The sequence below is a fragment of the Atractosteus spatula genome, chromosome 7, assembly GCF_055471065.1.
Source record: "Atractosteus spatula isolate fAtrSpa1 chromosome 7, fAtrSpa1.hap1, whole genome shotgun sequence".
Taxonomy (NCBI): domain Eukaryota; kingdom Metazoa; phylum Chordata; class Actinopteri; order Semionotiformes; family Lepisosteidae; genus Atractosteus; species Atractosteus spatula.
This window is the reverse complement of record NC_142712.1, coordinates 59969092-59981095: the sequence shown is the minus strand read 5'-3', so window position 1 is coordinate 59981095 and position 12004 is coordinate 59969092. Positions and strand designations below refer to the sequence as shown.

Genomic DNA, 12004 nt, shown 5'->3' with positions numbered 1-12004 from the left:
TGTTGTTGTTGTTGTTGTTGTTATTCTTCTTATTATTATTGTTGTTGTTGTTGTTGTTGTTGTTGTTGTTGTTGTTGTTATTATTATTATTATTATTATTATTATTATTATCATTATTATTATTATTGTTGTTGTTATTATTAACTTCAAGGTGTAGTACGTGAGATAAATGTGTTGACATTGTTTTGTTAACCCCGGGCTCACGTTATAATTACTCATTAAAATCCGCACAAAACGCACGGCCTGTGCAGAAAGAGCCACCGGGCGTATCTGATGCCTTGTCTTCTCTTCGCCAATCACTACGTGGTCTCCTGGCCCCTCTCGGCGCGCCTGGGTCCAAGTTTGCGTGTGACGTCAGGCTGCGTGTGGGACACTGCCGACTCTTCCCCCTTGCTCTCCAGTCTTAGGATAGAAGTTATCAGCCAGCTGGAGACTGGGCAAGGCAACCTCCTACTTCATTTCTGCACCTATTGCCCTGTCCTCAAGCCTTCCTGTATGGTGGATATTATTTTCAACTCTTCTTTCTTGGGTGATATGGGGGATCATTCCAAAAGTAAGTCAAATGCTGTGTTTGTCAGCCTATTTCCTTGTTTCAGACCGAGGGACTATTATTGTTTGGATAATTGTCAGCGCTTATTATCATCAGTACGCATACTGAGCCAGTAATGGTTGCATCCAGTGTAAATGTTTCTTCTTATTATGCCTTCATGAATTCAAAGTAATGTGTGAGTATCCGGGTTACGCTTTTAGCAGTGCCGTTTTTAGTTAATAGTCCGGCGTTCTGTAAATTGAGCAGCTCTGCTGTCATCTTAGGATAAGTTGTTTCGTTGTGTTTTGTGTGAGGGGTTAGGTGTATCGTTGTCTTGTGTGTGGATTCAATCTGTACCTGTGCTCGCAACAGCTACAGCGCAGGTAAAGCTGTTGCACGGGGCGTTATTTTGTTATCCACAGCGCTGTTTTAATCCAGTGGAATAAAAATTCTCTAATTCCTCAACGATCAAGCCTGCAGATCGCACTCGCACCAGTGCATTTAAGCATGTGCGGATGTTGACGATATGCATGTAATCGTTTGCAGCACCCGGAGGAAAATTTCTAACTTGAGATCGAAAATGCAAAAGCTTTTTAAATGTTTGGGGTTTTTTTTGGGAAATCGTGTCAAAGGGCTCAGTGTGGGGGTGAACGAGTAGTGATATTTTACCTGTTCTCGACAGAGAAGTCCGGAATCGCCATGTGTGTAGGCTGTGGAAGTCAGATACATGACCAGTATATACTGAGAGTTTCCCCCGATCTGGAGTGGCACGCTGCCTGTCTGAAATGTGCGGAGTGCAGTCAGTATCTGGACGAGACTTGCACTTGCTTCGTCCGAGACGGCAAAACGTACTGCAAAAGAGATTATGTAAGGTAGGAGTTTCTCTGTTCAATAACTCTTATGAATATTTTAACACTAGCAAAGACGAACATAATAATTGAACTAATCCGGTGGGGGGAAAAATAGAAATTGGTATGTAACGTATATTAGGCGTTCTTAGATGTCCGAAATAAACGGGAAAATAAGAATTTCGCCATTGAAACAATGTAAAAACAACTTCCACCTTGTTAAAACAGATAGTTAATAATAAATCAAATTGAAAACGTTGCTTAAACTGTAAAAAATAATTTAAAGCGTTTTACAGTCGCATTCACAAATTGGATGACTTGTTTCGTCTCTTTCTGGTTTCGTGTGATACTTATGTTAAGCATACTAAACGAGGACCACATGTGATATCTAATTTATAATACAACATTAAACATAACCTGTTAGTGGAAGAACATTATATTAGTTTGCACTGGGTGCTTTTTAACTGAATGTTCAGCTTTGCGCACACAGCCTGTGTCATTACCTGGTCATCTTAAAATGTGCTTTTCTATTCGAGGAGCACAGCCTGTACAAACTGCTGCGTCTTATGAGGAATACCTGCTTATTTACTGTATTAAACCTACAATAATTTAATGTTATAAAAGTATAATAATTATATTATGTTGCCAACATAAAAAGGTTGACTGTTCAAAACCAGGTTTTGCAGCGGCTTAGTCAACGCAATTGAACTACTTGTTATTGCTCATCGCCTCTAGAAATCCTAGAAACTATTTTAGGTTTGTTTTCCGCCCTTTTTTTTCCAGGCTGTTCGGAATAAAATGCGCTAAATGTAACGTGGGGTTTAGCAGCAGCGATCTGGTGATGAGAGCTAGAGACAACGTGTATCACATCGAGTGCTTCAGGTGCTCGGTGTGCAGCCGGCAGCTGCTGCCCGGAGACGAGTTCTCTCTCCGGGACGAAGAGCTACTGTGCCGGGCTGACCACAGCCTGCTTGTGGAGCGGAGCTCGGCGGGCAGCCCTGTCAGCCCGGGACACATTCACTCCACTAGATCTCTTCACATGGCAGGTAAATTTATTATTATTATTATTATTGTTATTATTATTATTATTATTATTATTTCACGCTTAAATTGCTATGAACTCTTTTTATTACAAAAGAAGTTTCTTTTTCGACTACCTAAAGAAACGGATGCGGGATCGTCGCCTCCTTACTCCTACTGTCATTCCTAATATTAATATCTAAGGCCCAACGGCCTTGTTTTCTAGCTTAAGATGATAAGCTTTTCACAGAAGTTACTGTAAAATTGTATTATTAGTTCTAGTGCGAAATGGGATCATTTTAAGTACCATATACCAAAGGAAAGACATTGATGCCCCTAGTCGCGTTCGGTTATTTCAAATAGAATAATTGTAACAAAGTTAAAATGCTTTCTCCCATATAAAATGTTGCATACAACGGATATTTGCAATGCTATTGGTTTCCTGCATGATTGCATTATAAATGCTGGCAGTTTTATTACTGTCATGTTTTGGTTGGTTAAAAAAAACTAATGCAAGCGGCTTTTGGAAAATATCATGAAATATAATGAAGTTCGGGCGAAAAAAATGCAAAGGACAAACTTTCCATTTAAAAACAAAACGTTTAGACCGTTGTAAGTACTTATAGTCAAGGGCGATTGTCATTTTGATGAACCACCTGGTAATTGTCACTGTATTTCAATTAAGCCTTAAATGTAGACAAATAAACGCTCAGTGCAGTTTTTTTCCGTCTTAACGAATGACCCCGAAATAAGCAGCTACCGCAGTCTTTGGTTATGACGGTACAGTATTAAAAAAACGTAGAACTTTCTCATTTTTAGGCACATTAGCTTTTGCGGGAAAAGTCATAAGGTTTCATTCTGTGTCTGAAACTGTAGCTCCGTCAGTCGAGACGATTTTCTTGTAGGATCACTAAGGCCTATGGGGCCTGAGCTTGAAATTTCAAGTTCAAGCAACTACCAGATGCACTCAATGACGTCTTGTAATACGCCGTTGTTTTAGATAAACAACTCTACACCTGTCCTGTTTACCCTGGGAAGGTGTAAAAAATGATTTTCCTGCGTTCTGTTTGCGACCGAGGCTGGTTTGCTGTAGGACGTGCTTTGCCCGCGGTGAAGAATTCAGAGCTCCATGTGGAGAAACCTACCGCTTGTCTGCCTGTGAGGCTACATCGGCTTTCGTCTGTAGAGGAAAAGATGTTTTGCGTCTCTAGGATGTAACTGGCGTGTTTATATGTTTTAGTACAGGCAGTGCCATTACGGTTTGATAAACATAACGAATTGATATATATATATATCGCTTTGCCTGAAGTGCTTATTCTTTTTGAAGCGTATTTTACTTTTTTCTTGGGCACAATATATTTTTTCCCTAATATAGGGTCTTCCTATACAATTCCTCTATCCTTTACGTGAATGGGCATATAATATGCAAAATATATATATTTTTGCTGGGGAGTCTGTCTATTCCTAATAATTTTAGGGATTATCCATGATGAATGTGATTAAAGCAGGTTCTCGATGAGCTTTGTATCCCCACTTGTTTTATACAGCCAGCATGCATAAAATCTCTCTCACACAACTGTATGTAGTCAGGAAAATGGTACTGTATGCACTGTATGATACTGATAAAGTATCATTCATGGAACTACGTGCTGGTCAGTTTTGGCGCTACGTTGCTTTTGTCTACTCGAATCATAGCTAGGTTTCGAAATCGTTGCTATATCGAATTATTGAAAGACGAACCGTGTGCAATCTGGATATACTGTAGGCACCTCTATATCGTCGTTAATATACCAGAGCTGAATTTAAAATGTAAATCACAAATGTTTCTTGAAACGGTTTCAAAAAACAAACCCGAGTACGCTCTATCTTCATTGTGTAATAATATGTTTAATCATACGCATAATACTAATAATCTATATTTTAAATAGCGTATATGCTATTCCAAGTATGTAAACTATTTTACTTACATAAACTATAAACATTCTATCATAATTGTGTTTTCTTTTGCTGTTAAACATGAACAATACAGAAATTCGGGAGCGCTATGGGAAATGGGAAATGCTAAAAAAACACTAAATTTTAATAATGATATGAACAAAGTTCTGCAACATAAATTCTGTATGGGAATTCATCTTTATTTATTTTGGAGTAGAACCCCCAAGGATGACAGTTTATTTATTTTTTTCGCCAGATTACCTTTATGACTAATTTTAGTTGCCATGTGTAATTTACTAAATTAATTCCATTATGTAGTTTTTGACATTATGTCGCAGGCCCCGAAATCTATCACACAACGCAGTGCAAAAATATTTAAATACATTTACATTGTAATCAGAGTTAATTTCTTTCTAAAACACAAGACTTTGATTTGCAAAGACGGGGGGATCACTTAAATCGAAGAAATGTGAAAATAACTCATTAAGTTAGATTGCATTTATAATGGAGGAATTACAACGCGGAGATTTCCTTCAGGGGGTTCATCAAGACACCGTAACGCCGGCTTAAACGCGCTACTAACATGATATTAAAGTGTTCTTAATTAAATGCGTCTTTTTTAGCGGACCCGGTGTCGGTTCGACAGCCCCAGCTCCGAACTCATGTCCACAAGCAGTCGGAGAAGACCACTCGGGTGCGGACAGTGTTGAACGAGAAACAGCTGCACACCCTGCGGACCTGCTACAACGCTAACCCCAGGCCGGACGCCCTTATGAAGGAACAGCTGGTGGAAATGACCGGCCTCAGCCCACGGGTTATAAGAGTCTGGTTTCAGAACAAACGCTGTAAAGACAAAAAGAGATCCATCCTCATGAAGCAGCTCCAACAGCAGCAACACAATGATAAAACTGTAAGCATTGCACCGGGTTAATGAAATTACTGCTGTAGTGAGAGAGGGGCTCACTGTTCCCTTTAAACCTGGCAGCATATTGTGACCAATTTTGAACGCGTCCTTTGGTTCACAAATTTCATTCTGATCCGGTTATTTTTCTTGGTTTGTAGCTCACGAAAGAAAAGGGAGAACTAAGTTTTATTTTTTACTTTTGATCTGTTTGAAGCTTCTCATGGGGAAAAAAACCTGCGAAAGGCAAAACTAGCGCACTGTAAGCAGGTGTTGTCGGTCCTCCCACTATGACTTCATTATGTTGTTCACTTTACACCCTATTTGTTCAAATGTCCAAATAGAAATTAGGTAACCATGTATCGAGCTTCCTTTCCAATAATTTCTCCAGGCTGGTGTTCTAAACGTTAAAGGTTTTCAACACAGTCATGTAAGACAGACCTTTTTTATGGGGGTGTTCTTAGACTAAATGTAAAAAAATAAAAATAGCGATTGCTGCATTCCGTGCTAGAAGAACCTATTACGAGAAATTTATGGAGTTCATTTTTACATAAACGATAATCTGTACAAATTGAATATCACGCCGCCCTTTTACACATAGTACTAGGATATCTTTTGGTTTGTGAATAATGAATTCCAAATGACACCTTGCTTCTGAAAAATGCAGAACCTCAGTGTGAATTTAGCATAGCAATTGGATTCGCCTTGCGTTTCGACCAACTGAAATCAGATGGGTTTTTGGAATCCAAGGGCGTTGAAATTCGGATTTTTAAGGCGCCCAAATGCAACGACTAATGCATACGCGGAAAATGTTTAAAACGGTCAATATGCCCTTGGTTATATTAGCGTTTTCTCAAGGGTCTGTTTTTCATTCTCCGTGTCTTCTCCACCCAGAACCTTCAGGGACTCACGGGGACGCCACTCGTAGCAGGCAGCCCGATTAGACACGACAACGCCGTCCAGGGCAATCCGGTGGAGGTGCAGACATACCAGCCCCCATGGAAAGCCCTGAGTGAATTCGCCTTGCAAAGTGACCTGGACCAACCTGCCTTTCAACAGCTGGTAAGGGAGAGAGAGCGCGAGGGACAGAGAGAGAGAGAAAAACGGTTTCTTTAATGTCTAGCTTCTACTTCTCTCGCAGAAGATCTGGGGGAGTCAGCGGCGTTGAAGAAAGTTGTAAACTTGCCACAGTGTTTCTCCCCCTGCTTTGTTTTAAAGAATACACGTTCTGCTGCGCCGTTGTGTGCTGCGGTTAGTCATGGATGACCTTGACCTCTACGTGTGCGAACATCTCTAGGTGTGTTGAAAAGGCTCAGGTCTCCTGGTCATTATTTGCTGGATACCAGGACCATGAGCCTTGAAACTTCGAGCGTGTCCTGTTCCTTGCTCCTTGTCATTTGCCCTCACACCACAGAAATAGACTCCCTTTCTCTTTCTGAATCGGTGAATGAAGAGATATTTCGGAGATGTATCATTTAATAAAAATGCTCCTTTTTATGCTCAGCGCCTACTAAGGTGATAAAAAAAATATTTGGTCTCTGTAAATCTAGCTGTCACAGCTTTATTTGCAAGTCCGAAATGATTTCCCTACCTAACAAGTTAGTATTGCTGCTATTGATGATAAGAAACATCATTTGTGAAATCAGTAGCTCTTTATAAAGGTTTCATTTTATGAAGAATCTCTTCCAATATGTGAAGAGAAAGACGGGCAAAATATGTGCAGCGGTCCCCATAATAAATGGCAGAGGGATGTTTCCAATGTAGTAGCATTGAATACAATGATACAAAAAAAATGTTGCCAATAAAAGCAGTCACTGAACCATTCTTGTTTTCCATATATTTGTAAATGAAGGATACATTTAAATATTTCTTACGTATAGTATATAAGGTATTTATGCATATTACAATATACCGAATTTTAACAACAACAAAATGCTAATCACGCATATTTAAAGAATTTCATCCATGCAATAGAAATACTGTATTAAGTCACTTAGGTACAGTATTTTCTATCTGACTAAAATAGGAATTCCATATTTGCCCGTCTTCGTATCTGAAGACTGGTAATACTGTAAGATGGGAAATAAGACGGAAATAATAACAGATATGATATCGACCTGTATTGTATTGTACCGGAAGCTAATCAGGTCTGTTCTCCTCACAGGTGTCTTTTTCCGAATCCGGCTCCTTGGGTAATTCGTCAGGCAGCGACGTGACCTCGTTGTCATCTCAGTTACCCGACACCCCCAACAGCATGGTTCCGAGCCCAGTTGAGACGTGAGGCCCGGCCAAGCCCCGATTCCGGACCCAGCATGCTCCCGCTATACCCTGCATGAGAACAGACCAGCTCATCACAGCATCAAAATATTTTTTATGGGAAAAAAAAAGATTTGGCTTGGAAGACAGAATTATCGGAAATTCTTCCGGAAAGCGAAGCTGCCTGGTCAAGACTTTATATACTGTTTCGCATCCTGGGAATTTGGTTGACCAAAAACATTGTTAATTACGCGGTTTGAATCCATCTGAATCCAAGTTACACAGGAAAGAAGAACTCTTGAAGGATATATAAACTAGTCTTCCCGAATGAAAAGCCAGTGGCTCTTCTCTGTTGAACCTTAAACTTTTCCATCATGATGATAATTGTGTCTTGTTTCTTCAACATGTGAGACATTTTTTTTCATATTTCGTTATTGACTTCAAAAATCCCTTTACCGTGTTTGTCTTAAAGAGCATGATTGCCGGAGATGATATAAAACAGACTCTTGTTGTAAAATATTTTATCTGAGTGGACGGAGGACAGATTGTTTGAGCCTCTATCGAACAAAAGTAAGTTATTGTTATTTATTGTCAGAACAACAGTTCATACAGGGAATATTTGATCTTAATAAAACGTGTAAATGCTGCTTATGTCTGGAAACACTTTGTTTACGCAGTTCCAGAAGCGATTTCAAAACTCTTAGACAAAAAGCAAAGACTGACTACTGTTTTGGTTTCTAAAGTGAACAGCGCCAACTATCTTATTAAAATCGATTAAAAGTGGTCTTGAACTGATTTGTAGCTTGGCACTACCACACTCCGCTGAAAGATGGAAGTCAGACTTTAAAGTTTATTAATCTTTGGACACTTCGGGCAACTTCTGAAACAGATTGAAAACGTTTCCCCTTTTCATATCGTTTGGTTCTATTTTGTACATTAATTTTCGTCTACTATGTATATTGTAAATGTGACAGGCCTGCATGTAAAGAAACCCGCCTAGTCGAAAATCTTTCTTTTACTTTATTTGTTTGCATATTAAAACAAACCATTTAAGGAGCAGTTTCTCAAGCGAATTAATTACATATAATTTAAATAAATTACGGGGATTTACTGATAAATTAATTAAAATTAAAAAAAACGAACCGCCGTTATGTTCAGAAGGATATTGCTGTAGGGTGAGAATTGTGTCAAACACAATTTCGGGGATTTGTTTGCCCCGGTGAACAAATCCGTTCAATTGAACAAGCCCTTCAAATTCACGAAACCTGCGAGACAGGAAACATTACAAATAATTTCCAAGACCTTTTTGTAGAGTAAGTTAACTCATCAATATATTTACAGTTTCGGTAATCACAACCTAGGCTAGATGTATCATTATTCATTTTCACGGCGTTTAAATGAAGGGTGAATTCATCTCTGCACGCAAGCCCAATAATTAAAAATAAGCCTAATAAAATGCCCCTCAGCAAAAGCTACGCAAATCTTCGTTTAGGCCCAAAGCGAGCGGTAGAGCAATGGATATCCATGATGCTCTTCAGAAGCATAAAACTGACACCTTGACGCTTCTATTCGCGCTGGCCTGTTTCCCATCAAACCAGGAGAATAAAACAATAACGACAATAAAACTTCCTTCTGTCGATGTCCTTTATGTTGCTAACCCTTCAAGTGCCGGTGGAACGGGCTGGGACGTCCGCGGAGTTGAGTGGGTGTGTGAATGGGGGATACTCGCTCGTTTGCCTTCTCGGTGGATTTGTGATGTGATCAATCCAGTTTCACTTGTTAAGTCACAAGTCTAGACAGAGGACAAGGAGCGGCGGCTTCTTATCTGTGCTTGGCATCACCTGAAAACGATACATTGAATGAAGCCACAACAAACCCACTTCTCTCTTTCGCAGGAGGCAGTATTGAAGGGAAGCCCAGCTCCCAGGCCCACTCTGGCGTGTCCTCAGTTTATTTTCATTCCAGTCAGAATCCGGGCTGGGAATCGCCGCTGGACACGACGTGCCCAGGTCAGCCTGGAGTGACATTTCAAACGTCAACAATTTGTTTCTGAAGATCGGTTTTGTGATCGCAGGAAATAACAGAGTTACCTGAATACTTCACCAGACTCCAGGGCACAAATGGAAATTGAAGACAGAGTTTCATGAAACACTTCTTGTTTTTTCTTTTAATGTCTTTCATTGTCACTGTAATCAAGCCATTATTAATGCACAATGATGGCGAATTAACATCCCCCCCAAACAATATTTTAAGCGTGTTACAGTTTTAACAAGGATACATCTTTAATATTCGGTCATCCACGGTTATACGCGTGTAAAACGAGAGGTAATGACACATTTCTACAACAATATATATCCCTGTACACAAATTATTGTGGTCTGCATGATGTCTGCAATGAATATGACATTAACAACGAAAATGTGTTTCATGGTGACCGGCTTATCATCCTTAAATGCGCTGTAATGAATTGTGCTCAAATATTCCCCTTGTCCTAGAACACAGAGCGGCGATATAAAATATTCACTGTTCCTTTCTCATCTAATAAGGGGGTTTTGGTTTGCTTCAAACTCGGGTCCTCGGCTTCCAGATTCAAGTCATTCCAATGAGAAACAGACCTGAAAAAAATGGATGTTTAATGGGTGCACAACCTAGGTCTTTCGGGAATATTGCAGGAAACGAAGCAGTGACTTGGAGATAAGGAACGGCTAAAGATTAACAAAGAGCAGCTTGGAACAGAGCGTGACTGGTCACGCCAGGGCTCCCAGTATCGTTAGGTCGGCCCTCTAGTAAAATAATGCACCGGTACCACACTGTAGAACCTTCTGCAGTCTCAGAATCACACCAGTCTAACAGTGAGCATGGGAAAAAATCCAGGAAAACACTGAACTCCCACCCTCCCGCAGATTACATCTTTGTACGGCTAGATTTTGCAACACATGGAAAGAAATGTTTACACAGGTAGTTTATGACTGAACTATTTGAAAATTAACAATCGATTACTTGAACGCAGAAGGCATTCATACATACATTCCTGAAACGGCTTGGTATAAAACAATCGAACGTAAAAAACCGTGTCGAAAAGGTCTGTCATCTTCCTTTTCTGATACAAAAGGTTCATTATCAGTAGAATGAGATTCCTAAAGCTGTCCTGCAGCTTCAAAATGCATTAAACGTATTTTCAGGGTTGTGATGTCACGGAGTTCGGTAAAGTAGACTAAAACTACATGCCAGCCTTTGCAGTCAAACGCATACGAAACCTCTTACGGAACATTTGTAATCGTCAATAGGCTACACAGTCCCATTACAATCCACACGCTCCGGACACAGAACAAAAATAATGTCATTTTCCTCAAAAGTCCGCATAAAAACATTCTCAATTTAGAAAATTGTATTTTGTCTTTTCATTGACGTCGGGTGCCGGCTATATGTGAATAGAGATTACAGGTAATAGTGCTTCAATTTTTAATCTTCCCCTTTTAGCGTTCTTTGGTTCAAAAGCTCAAATTAAAGCTGAAGTTCGTTGCAGTGACGGATGGGAGCGCGTCCAGTCCGGAGAGCTGTTTTGAAAGAACTAATTTTGTGAAAGGGTTTACACTCGTGTGCCGCTACGCGACGCAGGTAGGTACACCAGCCCCGCACGCTGCCGCAATTTCTCTCTTCGCGGAAACCTTCGAGTCCTGCAGGTGAATACAAACAACCTGACTTCAGTTCTGCTTCGAAATCGCTCCTTTCTGATTCACAAATCGGAGAAACACAGGATACAAAGTGTCCAAACACGCACTAACTGTTAGAGTACATTCTCAGCCTACCTGCAACTTTTCCTGGAAATTCGATCAAGGAGACGCCTCGACTTCAAAAGTCGCATCAAGATTAACAGTTTCATTACATAAATATATTTGGGGTATACAAAAATACGCTAGAAGGTCATTTTCCATAGGTCATTCCATACTTTCAATTTTTGATCTTTAAAAAAATATTTTAACATTTTCAACGTATTTCAATGTATAGTTTATCCTCGGACCTCATGCAACATGGAATTGAATAAAGAATGGAATACGGACATCAATGCCTGATATCAAAAACCTTTATATTCTCTTTAAACGCTGATCTCCGCCTAATTGATTGGTGGAGATTAACGCCGTCTGCAAACGATTCGTGTTGGCAAATAATGGCTTTTTGCAATTAAGAACATCAATTTATACAAACAAAATTGATGACACCTTAGCGATGACACCAATATCTCTATGTTTGCAGTATGAAGCTATAATATTGGAACAAGGCACTCAAGTAATCCAGAATTTGCTTTTGTTTTCCGGCAATCGAATAATAATTATTATCATCATTATCATTATCGTTATTATTATGTTAATAATTTACTAAAACAACAAATCTATTTTAGTTAATCCAAGTACCCAAGTTTTAACTTTAATCTGGTTACAAAACGCACAAAATATTTCAAGTGAAACCTAATCATTTAAATTTGTTTTATAATCATTAAACAATCTTTAATAAATG

The 12004-nt window shown here is 39.5% G+C and overlaps 1 protein-coding gene across 2 annotated transcripts; it reads left to right on the top strand.

Annotated features, from left to right (window-relative positions):
• The first annotated feature begins 495 nt into the window (after positions 1-495).
• Positions 496-8041, top strand: isl2a (ISL LIM homeobox 2a). 2 transcript variants are annotated; one of them, XM_088921762.1, is made up of 6 exons: positions 496-553; positions 1212-1401; positions 2161-2423; positions 4956-5242; positions 6128-6295; positions 7398-8041. In XM_088921762.1, exons 1-6 carry the CDS (start codon positions 496-498, stop codon positions 7512-7514), a joined length of 1083 nt encoding a protein of 360 aa, XP_088777888.1. In that variant the 3' UTR covers positions 7515-8041. The 2 variants fall into 2 exon arrangements, with proteins under 2 accessions (XP_088777888.1, XP_088777889.1); XM_088921763.1 differs by having other exon boundaries at positions 4956-5251.
• The last annotated feature ends 3963 nt before the right edge of the window (positions 8042-12004 follow it).

Excerpts from the sequence above, each read along its gene's own strand:
- isl2a (XM_088921763.1), top strand. The coding sequence starts at position 496 with ATGGTGGATATTATTTTCAACTCTTCTTTCTTGGGTGATATGGGGGAT. Across the intron at positions 1,402-2,160 it reads TGCAAAAGAGATTATGTAAG|GCTGTTCGGAATAAAATGCG; the intron begins GTAGGAGTTTCT and ends TTTTTTTTCCAG. Across the intron at positions 6,296-7,397 it reads AACCTGCCTTTCAACAGCTG|GTGTCTTTTTCCGAATCCGG; the intron begins GTAAGGGAGAGA and ends TTCTCCTCACAG.